The 24,359-nt window shown below is 40.5% G+C and overlaps 1 protein-coding gene across 1 annotated transcript; it reads right to left on the bottom strand.

The window, feature by feature from the left end:
- Positions 1-249: 249 nt before the first annotated feature.
- cx43.4 (connexin 43.4) lies at positions 250-8,344 on the bottom strand. Its single transcript, XM_034134652.1, is given in 5 exon segments — positions 250-1,846; positions 1,972-2,263; positions 2,265-2,335; positions 2,338-3,145; positions 8,125-8,344. Coding segments are annotated over 4 exon segments (1,152 nt in total). The 5' UTR covers positions 3,113-3,145; positions 8,125-8,344; the 3' UTR covers positions 250-1,832.
- Positions 8,345-24,359: the final 16,015 nt, after the last annotated feature.

Below are 24,359 nucleotides of genomic sequence, written 5' to 3'. Positions count from 1 at the left end.
TATATTAAGAACATCTTTACAAGTTTTTTGTAAACATAGGACAAATGTGGGAGGGTGATGATGTCAGAGCATTGTTCTATGTGCCGGGGCTGAGCCCCGGCCCAATTTAACCCCTGGTAACCAGAGCACGACTCTGCTTTACACATGTTTTTTTTTCTTTGATATTTTTCTTAAGATATTTAAAATGGCACTGTCGTATACATCAAATTCATCCATTTGATAAACTTAGGCACCCCTCCCATAAAATAAAACCCAATTACAATACAAATATTCATAACTCATCCAAATACCTGAATCATTTTGAATATTTGATTAATCATTCCCATCCCTGTTGCTACCATCAGATCAGGTGATGTTATTTAACATATAAACAAAATAACAATCTTACAGGAATTGGACAGTTATGAAACCAGAATGAAACCACTTGGCAAAACTTTTGTTGCAAAAATTTATTTTAAAAAAACTAACCAAAAGTACTATCAATACAAAAAGTATAAAAAGTACAAAAAGCATTGTTCAAAAATAACTTGAGATGACAATGTTTGAGTTGGCACTGTGGGTAGGATTCAGAATACAAAATGATGGCATCTTAAAGCATCAAGGCATTGAATTCACATTGAAATGGTTACATTGTTTTACAACCCTCATTCAGACTCTGGAACAGTGTATCCACAAATCTGCACTTTAAGCGGAATACATGAACATTTTCCTTATTACACCAGAAATCTACCTGTGTAAGGAATAAGGGAATGTTTGCTGGTCGGAGACGATTAGTAAATAATAAAATAAGCCGAAGGTTCCAAAAATTGTTTTTGCTTTTGAACTCAATCGTACTAAATCCTTTCAGAATGCACCTGTCCTTGGTTCAGCTTCAGGGAACTAAGACGGCAATGAATGTCATTCCTATAAAATAATAATCTGCCAGTGACAAAAGCCTCTTCTCAACATCACAATACTTACCAATACAAAAATAAAGAACAGTATCAAATACACGTTTTAAACAATACAGGACAATATCAAGAGTTCATGTGTTTCAAGCATTACCCAGGTTTGTTAATTCCTTTGGACAGAGGCACCCCAAGTGTGTTCCAGTTACCATCAAAGCACCAGGCTTGGGAATGTTGACTGGTGCATTGTCAAAATAATAAAGAGGAAGAAAGAAAAAGAAAAGAAAAAAAGTGACACACTTGAGAGAAACCTTTGTATGAAAAATAACTCCTTAAAAAAAAGTCTTCATTAGCATGACAATAGTTCCAGTACCTTGCTGTTATGAGTGGTGTCTTGTCCATTGACATTTCATTGCAGCTCACTCACTCGACGTACAAAAATCTTACAGTTTAAACATGTTTTTTTCCACAACAACTGGCTTGGCCATACCTACAAATAATGCCAGAAAACAGAGTTCCAGTTTAGGTCTAAGGCAAACTTGAGATGCATTCACTGTGAACTTCCAATGAGACAAACTCTTTAGAGTATGATGAATAGCTTTTAAGTCTTGTAATGAAAACATTAAAATATTCAAAATAGAATAGCTGCCCTGAGGGGGAAGTACATGGTAACCTTGACCATTCTTGCTGACGGTAGTTTGTAAGCACTTTGGATCTTCAGACAGGCGTCCCAATTATTGCTGGGGTGAGACGACCGCTCTCCTCCTTTGACTCGATGCTCGACCGTGGCTGGCCGTAACAGTGGAAGGCTTGGGTTGACTTCATCCACCTCAAGCAAAAGTCTCACTCTCACACACTCACACAAACACACACACACTTTGATTCCCTTATGTCCTCTCACTGATGGGAATTTCAGTCTAGAGTGTCAGTTGGGCTGATGAAAACCTATGCACGGAGACCTGTGAACGGAGATACAGAACCAGTGTTAGTAAAGCTTTTTGTTGTGCTCAAAGCTACAGAAAAGATAAAAAAAATACAAACGTATGGTTGTTTCTCTTAGGATGAAAAGGGTTGGATGCCTTACCTTTTTCACATGTACTGCTCTGCTTCTCCTGGGCAAAGTTTAGCCTGTTCTGCTCCACTGCAGTGCCATTGGACTCTGGGCTGCTGCTGCGTGAAGGACTGCTCTCCCCGTTCTGGTAAGCCAAGTCCAGGTGCTGCTGAGCCAGCTTCAGGTGTCTCCGCAGCCTCTCCAGCTCCCGCGATGACACCTCGTCCCCGAACGACTCGCGGCCCGAGTCTCCCAGGTTGTCCCTGAAGCCCATTTTCCCCAACGGGTCCTTCTTCAGAGCCGTGTTGTAGCCGGGAGGTGCTGATGGCTGGCGGCAGATGGAGGACCTTTGGCTGGACAGAGCTGGGAGACGGGGGGTGGCGGGCCTGGGCGCGCAGAAGCAGTCTCGGACACCACTGATGCCGAGGTGGAGGATCTCCAGCAAGGTGAAGAGCAGACACAGAGCGCTGACGCCATACATGATGAGCAGGAAGATGGTTTTCTCTGTGGGGCGCGAGACGAAGCAATCCACGGTGTGCGGGCAAGGAGAGCGTGTGCATACGTAGGACGGGACCACCTCCACACCGTACAGTACGTACTGCCCGAACAGGAACGAGGCTTCGAAGATGGCACGGGACAGCAGCTGGAACACGTAGACCTTCATCAGGCCGTCACGCTTGATGCGACGGCGCCCATCGTGCTTCTTGCTGGGCTTCACCGCCACTTCCTTCTCCTTATCTGGCTCAATCTCCTCCAGGATCATGGGGTCCTCCTCCCCATTGTCCTCCGCTTCTTCATAGTCCCGGTTGGCACCGCGGCTTACTATTGGCATTCTCTTCCTGCTCCTTGGCAGGTAGTCGTCGTCCTCCATGCGGGCGATCTTATGCATGGCAAAGCCGAGGTACATGACGGTGGGCGTGGTGATCATAATCACCTGAAACACCCAGAAGCGAATGTGCGATAGCGGTGCAAACGCATCGTAGCACACGTTTTCGCAACCAGGTTGCTGTGTGTTACACACAAATTTACTCTGTTCATCGTAGTAGATCGACTCGCCCCCGACAGCGGTCAGCACGATGCGAAAGACGATGAGGAGGGTGAGCCAGATTTTGCCCACGAAGGTGGAGTGGTTGGAAATCTCGTCCAACAGGCGCGTAAGGAAGCTCCAACTCATTTTGGATCTGGAACAGGAAGGAACCTCTCAAACCTGAGCAGAAAAGGAGAAAATTGTGGTTAGGGCTAATTAAAAAGAAATCTAAAAATGTTATATTTATTCGTCATTAACGATAAATTACAAAAAAATGTTCTTAAACTGGTAAGTATGTCCAAGTCCCATGAACAGCGATTTACAAAATAAATGTGATTTAAACTAAACAGACATTAACACTATAGAATCAGTTTTGTCTTGATTGAGATTACAGTTTTGGCTAGAATAAAAAAAGTTGACTAGTATTCTGGAAACAAAATTAAGATCAAATATTTTAGCCACTTAAACTGTAATTATTTGTACACTTATCACCTGCAATATTAAGCATTTTATAATTATCTGAATCAGTTCCCCCTCCCCACCCCCCAATTGCAGATAATAGGTTCTGATGCAGCCTATTTTCACCTGTAGTCCTCTTGGTATAGTTTTATGTATTTCATTGGTGTATGTTTTTATACACAAGTATCATGTGTATCATGTGCGAGACAAAACATTTGAAGCTTGATTGAACCCAAGTTTTGACAGTTCTTTGCTCCATTTAGCCACGAGGTGGAGCTATTGTGTCACTGTTCAAAAATGTGAGACTCAAAACATCACTGCTATGCTTTGACAAAAGGCATGCTCAGACAAACAGCTCTGAACTGCTCTCAGATGCCGTCACAGAATTGTGCAACCACACTGCCATTAAAAGACTGAAGTCAAATCATGTAAGCAGGGGGACTGAGGCATATAAAGAAAAAAAATACGTTATGAGCTTGAGGCAAACACGTTGGAACCAGAAGGTGTGAAATGTCTAGTCATGGTTGATTATTCCCAACTAAGATTGCCAAAACTGAGTAATGAGCTGATGGTAAAACACGAAAGGGCAATGAGGAGCTCCTGTGGTTTCACACCATCTGTGACCAACCTCATAACTTCTGCAGAGTAATTAACCACGACTATAAACCATCAGGCATGCACCAAGTAAGCAACAGCAGTTTGTGACTTTGAAGATTTTACCATTCTCTCAACCCAACATTCAACACCCATTTCTCTACTTTAGTTGTCTTTGACATCAACAAAGGGTTCGGTAGTTTCTTAGGGCAGTATACAGATCTTAAACCTTATATAACAAAACATTACCTTATATGCCACACAAAACAGACACACAATTTTCAGGGCTATGGAAAAACTAGGAACACAACTAACCGAATAAGAGATGCAATTGTGACAACCAAACTATCAAAGAGATTACCTTTTTAAGAAAAGCGCATCTTAAACTGCATCCATAACACATTGTAAAACCAAGAAACTGTAAGGTTTAAATGGCTCCGACAACCATCACATTGAAGGTTTTCTTGCCTTTCCGTGGCTTCAAAAGCAGTTACATTCAATGTTTTACCAACTGCACCACAAAATGCATCTTGAAGAAATATACAGTCCAACAAGTATAGCCTGTGTTAATATGTCACATTTAAAATCAAGCTAGTAACAAAACAAAGCCCATCCATAGCTCTGCAATTCATAAAGACTGACTATTCTGTATGTACAACAAGAAAGTGGAACAACATCAAGTACATTGACCGGTTTTTTTGGGGGGGGGGGAAATGCATATGAAGTGTATAGCATTCTTAACAAAGTACCATTTAAGAGCCATGTACGATGGGGTTTAGTTATACTTTTTTATTTCGGTACTTAACAAAATAAAAAAAGCTTATGGACCCATATGGAAGTCTGGCTACACGTTTCCTTGTCTGCCAATTAAGCCAAATCTTGGGTAACCACCACGATAAGAGAAATACTTCTACTTGTACTTTTATCTTGTTCCTTACTCAGGCACTAAACATCAGTGTTGCCTTAAATAACACTGCAACCTATAGAAAAAAAACATATCAAAACTATCGGTTAAATAAAAGTTATCTAAATATTAGTCGCTTTCTCTTGTCTTGATTTGCTTATTTTGTATTGGGGTAACCCAAAAGCTCGGTAATCTGTTCTCGAGTTTGACCTTAGTAGTGATATACATGGATTAGTTTAGCGACTAATCAGTAATAGTATCTGAATACATTTTAAGTGAGTAACCCTCCAAACTATGTAGATAAAACAAATGAAATGTAGTTGTTTTCAGTGATAGTAATGAATGTGAATGAGGGACTGAGAAGTAAACAGCCGCAGTGAACTTTAAATCTGTCAATATGCATTTAAGGAATGCAGAGGGGGGAAAAAAATAAATCAATAACTCAAGTCAAGTAAGGCAAAGAGAGCATGTACTGTCTGACAATCCCATAAACTGGCACTGACAAGCCCCTTCAGATGATATATCACCTCCTAGTGCTTCATGAGAGATCTGTAATAAGAATTGTAAGTATGCAGGACTCAGGGTGCGAATGAGAGTACTGTATGGACATAACTTAAAATAATAAAGAACAACATGTTTCCTTTGGGTGGCAGCTACGCAGGCACTAAGAAGAATTGATTAATGGCCAGCTGTAAGAGACTCACTTTCATGATTGACTCATTGGCTTTAAATCTATGCGTTTAAAGACAGTATGAGAAAGTCTACTAATGTATGGATTGCATATGTGGTCCCGTTTTCACCAATAAAGTCAGCTTGCAGGGAAACTAACTCCTGCATGTTTCTCCACAAAATGTCCCTGCAAAGTTGTTTACCTGCTGCTTTTATGATGTTTGCCTGTTTACTGCTCACAAAGATTTCCTTATCATCTTACATCTGTGGCTTTCATGCACTGCTGCCTGCATGCTACTGCATCCCAGGTACACTCAAACCCACTTTCCTACATCAAGTTATCTGAAACCACAGGCCTACACAAATGAAGCTTTTGTCAAACAAAAAAAATGTGGGGACATTTTAGACCAACTTAAAATGTTAAACATGGGAAATCTAAATCTGCAAGTTGTTTTTTCAGCTATATTCTAGCATCATATGGGCATTAAATCATGTAAAATGTTAACTACGTTGCTCTTCTGTCAGGCTACAACGGACATGTCATGTATATGATTCAGCAGCACAGTTGGGTCGTAATCTGGGTTAACGGTTATGAAATGCCTCCGGCTACTGTCAAGCTGACATCCATGGCTAAGGAAAACCACAGCCTCACATGCAGCGTCTGTCAGAATGTGTGTCAAATCTGCATTGAAAACAATAGTATTATACTGCAAAGCTAAAGGCTGTAATGTTATATTTGCAATTTTCACAGACACCTGTTCAATGTTAGGTTGTTGCTTGCTATTCTGTCTTAATGCCCCTGGTAGCACTGTGCTACCATTTTTGCCTACAGTGCAAATAATGTCTGTTCCAACTTGTGCCGTCAGTAAAGGAACTGAAAAAAACGTTTTTTGCACAACAGCACTGGGGGCAAATACGTTAAGCTAGAGTCATATTTCATTCATGGCTGACTTAAATCAAAGTGGCTACACATGCATCTCATCCAGGCAATTTCAGAGAACTGTGGCTACTATAGCATCAGATACTGGATGCGTTTAGGCTAATGCCAATTCTGACACTCGTTAGCTAATAATATGAGCAAAAATGATTTCCCCCCCCCACAAACTAGCCTTGTTGATATATGTTGATGATAATTGATACATGCATTACCCCAGACATTTTAATTTCTAAATTAAACTGTCTTGTCACTTATTCGCCAAGCTGAAATTATCAATAAGTAGACATTGGCATGGCATTTTCTCAATCTGACTGGACATTACCATATTCAACAAATGTTAAATCCAGTTTTGAAGCGCTCCTTTAATGTTAACATGATAAAGTGTTTGTATTCCAAATCAGATTTGCATGTGTCTATGATATCAATTCCATGTCCATCTACTGGAGCAGCCCTAGCTTAATGTGGCAGTCAAAAGAAAACAGTCTATTTCTAAGTATGGACTAAAGTAATGCAGCAGCTTCTCCACACTGACCGAGTCCTACAGAACAGAGAGGCTTTTGTGGCTCTCACATCTGGGAGGCTAGTTATGGTTATCCCTCCCTTATCCCAAAGCCCTAAAGCTAAAAAGGCCCTGGGCTTAGGGAGGAATAGGCCGAAGGAAAAGACAAGAAAATGAGTCAAACTGGGGAGTGACTTTTACTGGACTGTGGTGGCAACACTAGGAACAAATAAACTAATCCGCCCTTTGTATCTTTGTTAGTCATAATGCCAAAGGACTCATAATTGTGTAATGTCTGGAATAAATAAAAAAAGAGACCGCAAAAAACGGTAGTCCTGTAACAAATAAAATAAATATATTAAAAACCACAAGACTACAATGTAAAATATGGAACTAAATAAAACCAAATGTGCACGAAGTTTAAGACAGCAATCCTCCGCGTGGCTAACGGGACAGCGTCACCGCGCGACTCCACATGCTGCTCACAAACATTTCCATGGATAATTGAGCCAACTGTTTACAGCTGCGACACATTGTTTAAAAAAACTCACCATTTAGGACTTGGAGTAGTGTTTAAGCTTAAAATGTGGCTATTTTGCCAGAATATGAGTTTGTCGGTATATTACGCATTTAAGAAGGGGGGAAACAACAAGACACGACCCATGCGCGCTATTCCATCCCCAAATCCAGGCTTCATAGTCAAGAAATAAAAAAAATACCCAAATGTTCAGCATACCAGCAGAATTACACCTCACGTGCCGGTAATGACAATCAATACTGAGCCAAAAACGCTTCAAATTCAAATTATTCGACATAATGCGACTCGTTTTCGTGTTTTAATTAACGATATATCTGCCAGCCTGTGCGAGTGAACTTAAGTTATTGTTTAACGATACATTTGCCAACCCTGTTTGTGGTATTCCTGTTGTACACATTGGTTGTTAAAATGAAGAAATAACCACAGGATCTTAATACGAACACGTATTTGCTTCGGCTCAAGAGTTAAAGATATAGCCTAACTTGAGCCATGGTATAATTGTTAGCTAAAACGCTACGTAATGATGTTGCCGCGTTTGCGCATTTGTTTGTGGTCTTACCTTCAGTTGTGATTTCGGGTCCTGTATTTTTCCCACCGGCTCTTTGGGGTTGCTGCTTGTCTCGAGAGCTTTTCCTTCGTTTTCTCTTTATTGAAATAAAGCCCTCGCTCTAATATCAACCCATGCAGTTTTTATTTTCTGCGAGGAGCCCGCTTGCTTCTCCAGTTGTGTGATGTATTGCGGGGTGAGGACAAAGACTATTCCGAAATCCCCCCCTTTTCTCCTCCCAGTTTCAGCCGAGCACCCCACCCCCTGTCTGCGCAGAGTGGAGGAAAACGATCCACTGCCAGCATTCCTGATGCAATCCGTGCTTCATCTAGAACTTTTCCCTGGATTCAGATACTGACAAAAACTCTGAGTCACTGCCATTTGAACCAAGAAGGGTTCGATGAACAAAGATTAAAGACAAATAATTACTGAAAAATATATTAAAATGTTAGGTATTCAAAGACAATGTTTTTTTATACTTGGTGTAATAATAATAATAATAATAATAATAATAATAATACATGGGACTTATATAGAGCTTTTCTAAAAACTCAAAGAAGCTTTGACAGAGAATAAAAACAACAAAAAAACAAAGAAAAATACAAAAACAGATAAACAAAAACAGAAAAGAGGGGGGGTGGGTGGTCAGTGATTGAATGCAGTGTTGAACAGGTGGGTTTTGAGTGATGAGTGTGACTCTCAAAGAAAGCAAACAATTTAATCTTTCACTCCATCAGAAAAAAAAGCTTAAGATGTGATTCATGTCATGACCTGTTATCTGCTAAATCAGCCCACATGGCTCCTAGCAGCAGGTGAAGACAAACGTAGTCTGGTGTTGAGTTTGTGTGGTCTGTCAGGCAGCCGCTCTATCACCATCTAACCTTTGTTTCTGTTGGGATGTGGAACAACATACTGAGTGCCCCCCTTCCTGCTGATGCAGATGTTCGGAAGTTGTTGCCATCATGAGGCCCCTTCCTCCGTGTCACACTTTCTTTGGCAAGGGCAGCACGTGTGTTTCCTTGACCCCGCTTAGAATCCCTTTGAAGCTACTTCCTCCATGTAAAAATGCTCATTTATAGACGACAAAAGAGTGTTGATTCTATTTTAAGCCAGGATTTATGTTTTGAATTTTGAGGTGGTCTAAGCCAGCAGTGTCATGAATCACAAAGTCAGTTACCTTTACTCAGCACTATGTGAACTTGTGGCCAAGAAAATAAAGAAGGGGCATCTACCATCTGCAGTTTGGTACTAGCCAAACACTCAATCAAAAGTTCTATTTCCTTTAAGCAGTTGAATTTCCAGCAGGCTTACACTGCATTTTCCCCAGAGAAGTGACCTAAATGAGAAATGTGTGGTTCCCCCGATTAAATATTGCAGGCATCCAGTCAGCATCAGTGTCCTGAGGTAGTCACTCAAATTGAATGATCACATTGTTTTGCCCAGCTCTCCTGAAATGCCAGTCTCCATTGCTGACCCACCTACAAGCAAAAAACATAGACAAAGCAGACTCTACTTCCACACATTCCTTGTAGCGATTGGGCTCCAAAGATAGGGAAATGGTGGTATTTGTGTCATATTTTTTTTGAGCTGGCTGGGGAAAGCACATGATAACCAGCAGATATTGTTTAATATCTGATGCAAACATGAGGTTAGTAGAGGAATGCATTGCCCTTCCCCCTTCTCAGGGAGCAACGGGGCTCTATTGTGAACCACAAGCATGCTTTTATTCATGGGGTGTAATGTGGGGTGCCCTGGTAAACCACAGTCCTAATGACAGAGGGAGATAATCTGGAGAGTAGCCCAGCCTTGTGGTTCCTTCAGACCATGAGCTTAAAATGTAGATATAAAGCTGAAAATCAACATGCACTTAAGAATACACATAAGGGTAAAGCGTCAGTCAGATTGTCTGTGTCTATAGGACAACGATGTTCCCATTGTTATGTACTGCAATAGACTCTTGAACCTAAGGCTGTTTTTCACTTCCTTTATTTTGTGTTGTGGTGTAATCAATCCAATATTGTATTTATAGAACAGGACAGGCTAGGCTACATCTACCAACAAAAATGGGGTAAGTGTTGTTTTCCAAAGTATTCGATTTGGGGGTTTGTTATCATCGGTTGCTAGGCTTATATGTTGCAAAAGTAGTGCATTTTGAAATAAAAGCATCTTTAGAGGTGACACATTGCAAATGGGAGTGGTGCTATTCATGTTAGGAATCGTTTTATGACTAACGGTTCGGACCAAGCTTGCATCCAGTGTTGAAAGGGTTAACATGAAACCATTATTTCCCACACTCTTAGAAAACCCATTGGATTTCAGAACCAGAAACTAATCTTTTCAGAAACACCCTCCGAAGTAGGCGAATTTGAAAGGGTTCATCGGAAAACTTCCCTTTGTGTAAATGCTGATGCATGACATACAATCTAGCTTACTGTTTGCTCCAATGGCCTGTGTTTTCCCAATTGGAGACACTTAAACCTCCTATTGTTGTAGTGTTTCCATGTGGGCGTCAGAGGTTTTTAAACATAAATAGCATGTCTTTATACCCTCTCAACTTGTTTGCTACTCGACATTTCTCCATACGTACTTGCAGTTCCTTTTCTAACTGACATATTTTTCCTTTGCAGTGACAGCTCCACATATATGATGTTGCAACATTTCCTTAGAGGTGAAAGGGTTTTGCTCAAGACATGTCTTCTTGTTTGTTTCTGAACCTGACCCACTGTGAATCATCCCCTTGTGATGTTTGCCTTCCTGCCAAAGGAACAAGTCTCATACACACATGCAATTTTAAGGAAAAGTTCAAATTGTTGAAGGGATTTTCTTTCTCTCTATACAACCAACATCTTTGCAGAGTTTATGAAGCACTCAAGCAAACAAATGCTCAGGGACAGTCACTCCTGTTTTTGTGAGTTAACAGAAATGCTTACTGCATGCTGCTGCTGGTTTTAATCTTTTTAGCATGTATTCTTGAGGGAGTTTCCCTGCCAACACATCCAGGGAAATGCACATAGGCGTTACTCATTTTATTAAATGGCATTAGCACAAGTTCTACGTGGCAACCGTCCAACGTTACTTAAAGAAAAATTACCAGCCGTCTCTTCGTTGTGAAAGGAATTTTTTTCTCTTACAGCCTGGCTGTTAAAACCCTCTTTACTTTTTTAATTTGTCCAGTCTCTATGGCTACGTTTAGCCCTTTCTTTCTTTAACCATGCATGTAAACTTTTGGACCATTTATCCAAAAGATACACATGATGACCAGGTAGCAATGTACCTGCACCTGTAGGGTTAAGGCAATTATTCATTGGACACAGAATAATGAAGTTCAACAGAAAACCTAGCCCACATTGTTACATCTTAATTCACAGTAGGCTTCAAGAGAGAAGTAGAGTTTCCTGCCAGCAACACTAATACTTTCCATCTGTGTGTTGTTTAGGAGGGTATCCCAAATAGTGCCTAATAAGGTTTTGCACGATTGGAACAGATCAAGCCCCAAATTCAACAGATACAGAAGGACTTGTTTTCAGGCAACTTTTGGACAACATCTCACAGAGGCCTTTATCCCAACAGAAAAAAACATTATGGATAATTTACAGGGCTTAAGTGTTCAGCCCTCCGTATGCTGAGGCGGTGTTTATCACGCCTACAGTCCCATATATATTACAGCAATAGCCAGACGTGTTAGTGGCATGCATGCCAAAGAAAGTCAATATAATTACTGTGGCCACAAATTGCTTTTGGAATGAAAAAACTTTGGAAGTCTGCGTTTTTTTAAAACCCTGGCACACAAAAGCATCTGTAAGTCTGATGTTTATTATGTGCATATACAGTATGCTGACTTTACCAGAGAAAGTTTACAATCTGTTTTGAGTGCTTAATTTTAAAGCAAGATAAAATATAAAGCATCATACAGTATAAGATTAGATGATACTGCAAAAGAGAAGATGTAACTATAGGTCATTAATTAGTAAAGTGTTGTAATCCTCTTTTCAAATAGTAGCTTTTTGGTGGGCAAACTTTTAAGTTGAATATAGGTTTTCAAGAGTGGTTAACATGTTTCTTGAGTGCAGTCTCAGAATTGTTCTTCCTGGTTTATTGCTCTTCCTTGCTGGTTTACTGCCCTCTATCCCTTGCTTGGGACAGAGGGGGGCAGCGTGACTAGGCATTGGGGTGAAAAGGGGGTGGTTGGGCTTAATTTGCAAGGTCACCTTGTCTTGTATGGGGGAGGGGGGCTGATGTGACGTTCCATGCTTTTTTAGTAATATCTTTACATTAGACAGAGTCCTTCCTGTTCTCCAAAGCATGTAATATGTAGTAGCTTTATTGCATGATAGTGTAAAAATAGGTTACACTGTCATTATGAGCACCTATATGACGGGGTACAGATGGAACAGACTGCACGTGCGCAGGACACACAAAAGAAACCTCAGTGCCTATAGGGAGGAGGGGTACAGAGTTGCCATGGAAACCAGACAGCCCAACCCCCGTAGCAGATGGCGGTGGTGAGGGTATCGGGGGCTGGGTGTAGAGATGGAGGGATTCAGAGATGATTATCTGTCCCGGGTTTCTGTCCTGAAACAACAGCTTCTGTGTGTCTTCCTAACAAAGCAGGGGGCTTAAGTTCGTGTTCAATTGTTTGTTAATGTAAGAGGCACGCTTTGTTCCATAGAAGTTTCTCAGATCAAATCCAGAGCACCTTGTTTATTTGCACTGGGATGAGGTATAATTTAATTAAAATCTTTATTTCGTTATTATTTGGATTAAATACACATAATTTGGAGCACCAATTTTAAGTGACAGTCTACAGGTGTCCATCCAAATGTAGCAACAACTTTAACATAATTTCCATAAATCAGCAAAAGAAAATGCATCTGTTATTCTAGTATTTGGAATTGGTTATATTATATTTTCACACTGAACATCCTGTAGAAGAAATAAGTTAATATTTGCATTGATTGTTGATTCTCACGTAGTTCATTCTTGGGGTCTTAGTAGTCACTGTATGTTAAATATGTAGCATGAGGGTTAATCCAGATTCTCACATGGGCGATTTAAATAGCTTTGAGCTCTTTGTAGTTTGGAAATCCTCTTTAAATGTTTCTACAGACACTGTTCCTTAGCTGCATTCAAGTGATAGTATAACGCACAGACGGAAAAACATTTCGGCAAGGTGCTGCAGTCACCAGTCGTCATAATTATCTTTGAACCCAACAATTATTTGTAATATATTTCATATTTTTCCACACTTGGAAAATACTTACTCAGATTTTTTGAGATTTCTATGCAGTATTTTGCATCTCACTTCCTGGATTGTAATAATTTTTCCAACTGGTTTGTGAAACAACACGTTCCCACCAAATCAGCCTAATGTTTTTCAACAGGCATACAGGCCTAAACTGCCATCATAACGGCACTGGGCGAGATAACTTAAGCTACAACACTTACAGTTAGCCTTATACTGTACTTGACTTTACTAAATTAGCTTAGCAAGGAAATGGTTAGCATAGCTGCCACAGCTAACCAGGTTTGTCCACCCCCTTGCTCCTCTTTACTCTAGTTTTTCCGTCTGTTCTTTAGTTGTCAGTCTATTCCATACATGTCCAAAAATGAACCTTGTTTAAAATAAATAAAAGCAGCCTTTAAAGGCCGCTACACACCAAATTGACACCAAAGAACACGTCCCGACGTCTCTTGCGTCTTGTCAGTCGCACTGGAACACACCGCAAAGACTTCAGCCGACAGTCAAGTAGCACGTACGCATTGCGCATGCGTGAGTCGCAATAACTCTCCTTACCAGCAGGCGGCGGTAGTGTGTATTCGTCATTCAAAAGAGGCAACCAGAAGACAGACTGCGTGATATACAAACAACAAATAGCTCTGTATGCTACAGCTCGAGCCAAGCAGCACAGGGATGAACTATGCCAATATTTTAACAGTATCGGTGCAGTGCCTTTTCAGTGGGGCAAGATATAGCAAATATGTGATCCTATCCTGCTATTTGTGTTTATTCTTTTAATCACACAGCGTTAAAGCTCCCATGTCATGCTTTTCCGGTTATTACCCGTCCCCTTGTGTGTTATGAAGGTTTTTATGCATGTAAACGGTGTGCAGAGTCAAAACCCTCAAAGTACACCCTGTAGCGAGTAAAACTCTAACACAGAAAATACCTCCCCAAAACGCCTCGTTGGAGATACGTCACTGCCCATTTGAGTCTTCCATTTAGTTCCGGGTACCGCCTGATGTCATGCGGTACCCGGAACGAAATGGACCAATCCCGAAGAGCTATGGCCACACCAGCAGCGGCGTGTTCCTCCTCCAGAGGTTCGAAGAACCGGCATTTCACAGACGAAAGCTTCCAAAACATTGCCCAGTTTGAGGCCGGATATGCACAGCTTGTTTGGACCGTTTGGAGCAGGGGAAGATCTGGGTATACAACCTGTAAGTTTGCATTGTTATTTGTGTATTTATCAAACAAGACTGTTTAAATGTGTAAACTGTGTTGGACTGCTAAGCCATTGACACAGTGCTAACTGTGCTAACTAAGTTGCTAGAGTTTCCATATATCAACTCTAATATCAGCAGATGGCCTTGCATACATGTATCTCATAGCAGGAGAATGTCTGCATTCACACACAAAATACCTATTGACAGTATACTGCGGGTGATTTGCCGGTCAGTCGCGAAACGTAATTACATTATAGCTGGCGTAGCGATCTAACACACGGAGCTTGAGCTAGTTTTGGTCAGAAAAACATTTTTGTGATGCTACGTTGCTAGCGTTTAAATATATCAACTACAATGTCAGCAGATGGCCTTACATGTTTGTCATGGCAGGAGAATGTCTGCAGTCACACACACGGAATACTCATACAGTATACTCCGGTTTACCGTACATTGTGACCGTACATATACTGCATGTAGCTAACGAGGCTAGCTGTATGCTAGCGCAAAAACAATGTATTCATGCAAGTTACATTGTATGGTAGCAGAATACCCGTATACGATTGCAATTATAAACACGTTATTGCTAGCCTAATATGAACCACTAGCTTTTGTTCATAGTAGTTTTATTACACTGCATTATAGTTGCCTTTCCTCCAAGCTAACGTTCATATCGTGTTAGCTACCAAGGTAAACAAAGCTAGGTTAGCATATTAGCAGGCAAGCTGTTCATTACACAACTACTACTAACGAATCTAAAACAACTAAGTTTCTCTAATATTTTGTGATTTGCATTTGATTTCGTCCAGCCAGATCCTGGCGGACAATCCATGACGGGGAAGGGATTCTACTACTACTGAGGCCTCGTGCTAAAAGGCACCGCACCGCACCGGCTGTGCGCAGGCAAGAGGAGGAGGAATGGATGATATACCGTGTATATATGTATATTTATGTTCATTTTGTACATTTCTAAAAATAAAGTTTAATGGAAATACTTAGTAGGCCTATCCTTTCTTCCCTGAATTCATATATAGCAAACCATGATTTGATTTCTCATCAAACAGTAGTAGTTTATAACGGGTAAAAATAACTTACTCTTTGTTATGAGAGTAGCTCGTAGGCCACAACGGAAAGACAAGGAGACATACACGAGTTTACAAAACCACGGCACATTTATTGTGGTAAATGCAAAGATAGGTGGTTGAGAGGATCGCAGAGTTAGTCTTCCTGCAGCCGCTTTGGAGAGAGACTGGGGCCGTAGTGTCCGGAGGTGTCCGTGATCGCGCTGATTACCCTCTTCAGCTCCACCCCATCGTAAGACAAAGGCCCTGGGGCCGTCACACTCTTCTATAACAACAGTTAAAAATATATATGTATATAAAATATACCGCTGTACCGACGCCATGATAAGACTGATGTTACGCTGAGAGCAGCCGGGAAAAGCACTGACATGGGCGCAGCCTCTCTGGTGGTTGACTAATCAGAACGAGTGGCCGAGCTGACCAATCGGAGCACACTAGGCTCACAGGGAGGGGGGGGCAAGAGCTCCAACGAGTCGTTTAGTGGAGAAAGTGAATACTGCTGAATACACATGCTTGACAGAGATGCTGTATGCGAAACCAATGTGAGTTTGGAAAATTGCACAGTATAAATCTATTTTAGTATACCTCAACAATGTAATTATGATCAGTGGAAATGGCCATGACATGGGCCCTTTAAGATGAAATAAAAATGTGCCTACATAACTCAGTTGCAGCCGTAGCATTATTATTGGTTTAACTAGCCTAACAGTTTAAAAACATTTTAAAATGACCATCTTGAACAGCTACAACATTAAAATACTTCTAGGCAGATTGTGGACAGTAACAAAGTACATTTACTTAAAGTGGACCTATCATGCTATATTTGAATAATATAGTGTAGGACCATACCTACCTACCTATATAAGGCATATTTATAATAAAAATTTAAAAAAATACCAAACATCATGCATTTTAGCCATGCCTCATTTTGCTCAATTTGACATTTTTTAGCTCTTTAGTTGCAAGGGCAGATTCAGTGAGAACAGCACCATCTACAGGCCTGGCATATGTACTACAGCGTCTCCAGCGCTTTCGAACGGCAATGGCCGTGGCTGTCTCCTCCTGATTGGTGGAGTTGGCCCAATAGCCGTAGCGCCACCGTCCTGACGTCAGGACAGTGTTCAAATCTGGATCAGTTTTTATCAGATCCGTTGCAGCCCCTTTTTTTTAGATTTGGGTATGGAGGAAAATAGAGAGGGTTGTGTTTTCTGACACTAGGGCCCAATCCCAAACCACTCCCTCGACCCTACCCCTCCGTGGCGGAGTGAACTCCGTCTGTAGCCACACTCGCAGCTGAATGAGGCTCCCTCCTGTCAGATGGAGGGAGTAAATACAGCGGCAAGCTTTGGGACAAACTCCCCTCTCTCCGGCAGAAACAGGAAATGCCGTAACTGTATGTAACAACGGTTTCAAATCAGCATCTCTTAGACAAAAAATGTAAATTAATAACTCAAATAAAACTCCAAACATCTTTCATTGTGTTACTTTTTTGTAAAGCTCTTTTAGTTTAAAACCTGATTTTTATAAGCTTCTTAGTTTTTGCAACAGTCTGTAAATATACACAATGTTATAATAAAATGCACACATTTACCTTTTTCTAGACTAAACACAGGTATGATCCTAAGTTAAAAAAATATGAGGTTATCATGAGGTTGTTAACATCGCAATTTATCAGTGGATGTTTGCTGGAACTACTTGTAAACAGCGTGTTTCCTGACGGACACACACAGCGTGACTCCGGTCAGGTAGAGACCGGTCTCAAGTCAGCACCGATGCTCGCTGTTTGAGGGCTTGATAGCCCACTCCCCCTCCACACCGCTCCACACTCGTTGGTTTGGAACAGCACTTAATGTGGCGGACCCTCCGCGCGAACGCGCAAACGGAGGGGTAGTGTGTAGGGGTAGGGTGTAGGGGGCGGTTTGGGATTGGGCCTTGGTGAGTTCCCTGGAACACCGGGGACACATATTCATGTATAAAAGACGTACAAAAGTGCATTTTGCATGATAGGTCCCCTTTAAGTACTGTACTGCTCCACTCCCATTCAGGCAAATAGTGTTTCGCTAAGCTGAACAGCCAATCAGAGTGATTTATTTTGCCGACGGCCTTTTACCGACAGCCTACCGATACAACATGTTAAATCGGCGGCGGAAGGTGTCGGCACGGCCGAAAAGACACAACGGGGCGGGACACACCAATCTGATTAGGGCGACAGGACGCTCATCGACGGCCAGACATCTATCAACATCTATCGACTGCCGAAATCGGCTTGGTGTGTAAGGACCTTAAAGGCCCCTACACACCTGACAAAGGCCCCCTACACACCTGACACCAAAGAACATGTCCCGACGGACCCGACTGTTGTGTCGCCTCACGTCTCCTGCGTCTTGGCCAACAGTCGCACTGGAACACACTAGGGCTGTACCCGAATATCCGAATATCTGAATATTCGTTCGTTGGAGTACTATTTGGGTTTCAATTTCATTATTCGGATATACGTTTTGTTTGTTTTTTCGTTTTTTTCCCGTTTTTTTTTTTCAAATTGAATTTATTGAAATCTCCAATATCAACGTAAGAGCTTGTGCCTCTTCGGGGGGTGCTAACACTTAACCATAAACGTTATCGTTTACATTCTCCGTCTTTATATGTAGATATTACTTTTCTCCGTTAATCTCCGTCACGTTGTTTCCAAAGCAACAACAACTTCCTGTCAACTGCGCTAACTCTCCTTAAAAATAAAAGCATGTCCATACAAAATAGGAAGCCAAGCCAAATTACACTTAAGACATACAACTGCAACGAAAGTAACAAACACAATGCGATATCCTTTTCAATTTCAAAGAACACAAATTGGGTTACATTAATAAATAACTATAAAACAACAATACTGTAGAATAACAAAATGAATGACGTGAATACACCGAAATACACGTGTTGAAGCGGTTCGCTGCTATTGTGGGTTTAATTTTTTAATAAAAAAAACTATACTAAAAAAATCATGTCCCCAGTTGTCATGTCACTACCGAAACACAATGGGTTTTAGTCCAATGGCTGAGCCTGGTTTCGGTAGTGACTGTTTCGGTAGTGACGATTCTAGCTCAAATTGAGCATAACTAAAGAATGCTAGCAAGTACATGGCTAGCATACACGTCTTTGAAGAGGTTTACACACATAAAAACCTAATACTTTGCATAAAACCCCGAAAAAGTTTACTTAATTGAAGATAATATGTGTTTGGTAGTGACAATTCTTAAGGTTACACGCCGATTTTCAGATTTTGGAACAGATTTATATCAAAAGTATGGGATATAGCTACTGGCCATTCAGCCATGAGGGACAGGGATGCATTGTCACTGCCTTGTCAAAAATGCAGGGGTGTGGCTAAAAACATATGGTTACGTTTCGGTAATTGACATGATCGTGTCGGTAGTGACAAAATGGAATGGTAAGCAGGTAAATCCCATACTTTTGAAATAAATGTGTTTTAAAGTCTGAAAATCAGTGTGTTACTTTAAGGTCTCTTATTATACTATTTTTAGGCATATATTATAGGTCTCAGATATATAAAAAACATGTCTATGAAGTGTTCTGCTCAAAATACCAAACAGATCATGCATTCTAGCCTCATTCCCCTCTATTTCAGCCTGTTACTAAAGTGCTGATTCTGGGTCAGTAGCTTCAAACATTCACACTTCAACATAAGGCATGTTATGAGTTAAGATTAAGCAATAAGGTTGAGGGAATATGATACAACCTTGAGAACAAAATTACTGCAGTCACTTCCGAAACACTGGATGTTTTGTAAAAAATCAAGTATATTGACTTATGAACTAAAATGATATGATACTAATTGGTTTAATGTATGTTCAATTTCAACAATCATCAACTCTGGAATCAATATGATCAGTATTATGCATTTTACAAAGAAAGTTTGCATTATGATTTTTATGGATTGTATAAATTGAACTTTGAAATTTGATTAAAAATGTACCGTAATTGCATTGATTTAATTGTGAAAACCCTCAAGAAATATTTGTTAAAATACTATTTAGAGAAGGGAAGGTAAAACAATCTTAACAGGTTAATATAATACCTTTTTACTACAGTGTATGTACTATGTTTCGGTAGTGACCATGTTTGGTAGAGGAAGAACATTCCAATACAGTCTGAAAATACGATATAAAAATGTACGGTTCTTTTACTAGATATGTGTAATTTAGATATGGTACAAAATATATATGGACAAAGTTTTGGGGAAAAAACATACAACATTTCAAAACTGTTCCAACCTGACTTTGCACCAATTCGGTAGAATAATATTTAATTGGATTATAGGGGACCCCGGTAAATGTGTTGTTTTGAAGGAAACCCACCCAGATTTTCTCAGGTGCTCTGTCAACTTTATTTATACACAATATTCAAATGAACTGTAACTGTCTTAAGGAAAAAACTCTAATGTTTTTCCCTTTTAGATAACATTAGTTACAACGTTACAGTGTTTTTAGAAAACACAAGATTTGCTATAATTGTTGTTCCAAACTTTCTGAAAAATTGTTAGTCCTTATATGTTATATAGTAATGCGGCTTTCACACCAGCGCTTTTCCCTTTCTAGCTCCTAGCTAGAGCTTTTCTGGTTCAGCTCCGGTTTCCCTTTTCAGCTCCCGCTCTGTTCACACCGCCCAGCTGCCGCTGCTGCGTCATGACGTCACCGTTTACATCGCTGATTTTCTCCCCAACGAACGGAGCTCACATCAACAACAACGGGGGGGGACTGCGTCGGGTCGATGATCGTGTTGCTTTTAATCATAAGAAGCCAGATTAAATTAAATAACGACTTCTCCAACCTTATACTTTTCTCCAGAGTGCCGTGGTTCATTGTTTATTAATGTGTTTCAGCGGCATTTACCGACCGCTGCAGTGCTGGCTGCTCTTCCACGGGAGTTTATTCTCCCGTTAGCTCCGGGTTAGCTCACACGGCTCTAAAGTATTCACTGTCTGACTGTCACACAAGCAGCTGATACATATCCCCAGTTCCCCTTAAGTGAATGTGTGTCAGTCTGAATTGACGCTGTTTGGCATCACAACGCTGTTATGAAAGTTTCTCTGGTATAACATGGGTGATGTTAGCATAGCAACCGAAGCTAAACTGACTACTTGCTAAGCCGTTTTCTACAGGCACATTTTTACCGGCGTATTTTTCATTATGATTCTACTTGTGATAGTCGGACATGACAACCTGTGCAGCCCATGTATTGATTCCATCCGATAGCTGCTATAATAACAAACAAAACGTCTGCCTGCTCTCCACAATGATCAATAACAGCGAACGGATGGTCAAAGTAAGGTACAAATAAACAGAATCACACGAAGCCTGGTTAGTGTTGCCTGACTTTATAAAGTGTGTTTTTTTTTTTATAAGTGTGTGGTTGCCTTCTAGTCACTTTGCTCAGCGCTACTGCTTGTAGGCAGGCATGACGAGACTCTTCAGTCGACCCATGTTCAGGGGAGGTGGGTTTAGTTTCCTGCACGCCTCGACGTAAGAGAGACGTAAGCGACGCCTCGTCATAGCTCCGAAGCTCTTGCCTCTAGTCTAGACCGACAATTTTTTGGAGCTGGAAGTGAACCGCATTCCGGAGCTATGACGCGGCGCCGCTGCGGTGTGAACAGGAAAAAACGGCGCTTTTCCAGCTCCAGCTCCGAGCCGGAGCTGGAAAAGCGCCGGTGTGAAAGGGGCAGACAACTTGTTCTCATAGGGGTGGCTTAAAGAGTTTTAAGCTAATTTTAGTCCGCAGAGCTAGATCCTATATGAATACAAATTACAACAAAGTTTCACAGAGGTTATCAAGGATCAATCTTTTGTGTCTGGGAGCAAGCTGCTTGAGGCTGAAGAGCACAGCAGTCCTTTAAAAAGAGAAAAAGACACTTCAAGGCACAGGAAGTGGTTGATGAGGATCGCCTCTGTGCCCTGCTGCTTACAACACAACAACACATCTCTGAAGAGCAGGCCCTTCCTTTTATTTGCAGTCCAAGCACTCGTAAAACTTCCTTGTGACATTATGTAATTACATTTTGGAAAATGACAAAGTTGATGCATGAATGATTAAGAAGACCTAAACAACTTTGTTCATTTTGGTTTTCAGCTGTTTACCGCCACCTCCCAGAGCAACAGCTGTGAGCAGTTCATGAAAAAACTATGCTTATACTTAGAAGTGTTTTAATCATTTCATACCAAATTATTATCTGAAAAATACTTGAGGAAAAGGGCATGTTTGACACCAGCGATAACTAACTGTATGGGAGTATGAGCTCCCACACACTTACTGTATCTGAGAGTGTACATGTGGATACTTTTCTGTAACAGACTCCATGTGTTACTCAGCTGCCAGCATCTGGTTTGGAGGTTTTGTAAATTCCCCCAAGCTCATCTCCCTTTTTCCATTTCCAGAGACACCCTATCTTGTGTCTTGTTCGAAAAACAGCCTGCCTATTTTCATCTCGATACAGAGGTTTCTCTGTCTTTAAAAAAAGGCCATCTTCCTAACTTGTTGCAGGATAAGCATCAAACACATAGCAAACTGTAAAAGTAATTGTCCCTAATTCAGACTGTTAAACCCCTTAGCCTTTTTGTCATAAACACGGTACTCCGGTGATGTGAGCATGACTGCGCCAGGGAGCCATAAATGCGTAAGAGACTTGGCAGCCATGTTGCCAACTCCTAGGGTGAGGTTAGACAGATAGGAATTATGGGCTGAGTAAAAATGCTAAGATCACCATTGATTCAGAGAGTACAGCACGTCTTCCACGGATGACAGGAAAATTAGATAATCTATCAAAGTGACACTAAGAGACTGCAGAGGAAAGGATGATTTGTGTGTTTTGCGTCATGAGAAGTGAAGGCTGGGCTTCAGAAATAATTTATAGGCTATTCATTTGAATTTTGATCAAAATGTATAGTGTTTAAAAATTCTTCATTGTGTTTTTTTTTTATTAAGGTCAATTGGGAATCTTAAATCCATCAATCATCTCACACAACCTGTGGAATTCTTTCTTTTTTTTAAATCAATGTCCAAGAGAAAAAGAGGTTTTAGGTTTCACAACATGGGTTTGGAAGAGGAGTCCTCACACTTGGTTCTTGTCCTGCACATGTGTTTATTCCATCAGGCCCTGCCCTCTCATATCTGAGGGGTGATGTCATGAAAAGAGAGACTTTTTTCGGGTCTCACAGTAAATGTGGACGTAAAAAAATGTATCTTTTAAACTGACCTTCCAGACTTTGTATGCTTTAACTGGAAGGAACTGCCGACAAACACATGAATAAGCAGCCTGATATGGCGAAATAAAAAAATAAGTCTGTTATCTTGCTTCCAAATGCCTGCTAAAGTGTGATATGTATCTCCTGAACTTGAGGACATACAATGGGAAGTGAGAATGACTTCTCCACCTGAACCATTGAGAGAGAACGTTTTTCCACTTCACAACTGCTTTAAAGAGTACTGCTCAGGGAACTTGTGTGCCTGTGTGACCTTTCAATGCATTAGTCAGCAGATTTAGCGTATATGACAGGAAACAAGTGCTCATGAAATGAAACTGTCTAAAAGATGTTTGTTCACTAGTCAGCATTCAGCAATCATGCCCATGAAGCTAAGAACACTTACGTTTTATAGTGAAATAAACAGATTTAATTCTAAATCTAAAAGGTCTCTCTCGTCTCCAGGCTTATTTTCAACCCGTTTCTACTTCCCAATGATATTTTAGTTTGAAAGGTTATTTCAGGTTTTGCTCATTTTAATGGCATAATAAAATGACCTAGGGAGCGAAATCCAAAAAACGAACTGTTAAAAATGTGAAAGATTAAATGTTAAATCAGTGTTTCTGCAACTTTGATGTCAGGCTGTCTCTCATTTACAAAATAAAGTAGAAGCAGCAGTTCTACTTTAACCATTTAAAGTTTAAATATTATACAATTTGTCTTTGCTCAGTGTTTTGTACTTTAGGAATAGTACTTGGTTCCATTTCCTTCACACAGGAGACAAAATATACTTTTTTAGACTGATGGGTGACTGGTGGAAGAATTTTGGCACCACAATAATGATATTGTCTGAATAATGTAGCTATTCAATTTAAGACTCAAAGACCTTATTGTCATACGCACAAAAGTTACAAAAGAAAACTTAAACCCCAGGCTCCCCCAACAATAAAACACACAGTATATGTCGTAAACAAAAAATTAATTAAATAATACAAGAATAATGGTGCATGAATTACAACATGTTGCATATTAATCAATCCCAGTGGACTTTCCTGTGATGAAAAGCATCTGACAAGTCAGCATTGTTGTAAATGTATGATTCATGTCAAATGTCCTCTTGCATCAGAACACTGTGAGCCAGTGTTGTTTTCACCATTTTAGCCTTCCATTTATCACAAACAGCCATTTAAACTTGGCATCTTCACATTTTCCTCCATAAGAAGTTTAACAAGTTTGAAGCTACAGGCAATTCAGTGAGAGAAAATGGTTAGGATATAGTCAAAAACATCTGGGTCTTAAGCTTTTCTATGAGATTTGTTTTATGGAATGACAGGATGTGGTGCAATATTAAAAAGCTTAAAAGCCTGGGGTGCCTTCGAGTCTGTTATAAAGTCATTTCCAAATGTTAAATCATAAAAAGTGTTTGTTTTTTCACTTGGGGCAAACTTTTATTTCAAGGTGCGTATAATGGCCAAAT

The sequence above is a fragment of the Trematomus bernacchii genome, unplaced genomic scaffold (assembly GCF_902827165.1).
Source record: "Trematomus bernacchii unplaced genomic scaffold, fTreBer1.1, whole genome shotgun sequence".
NCBI lineage: Eukaryota > Metazoa > Chordata > Actinopteri > Perciformes > Nototheniidae > Trematomus > Trematomus bernacchii.
This window is presented reverse-complemented; position numbering and strand designations above follow the sequence as displayed.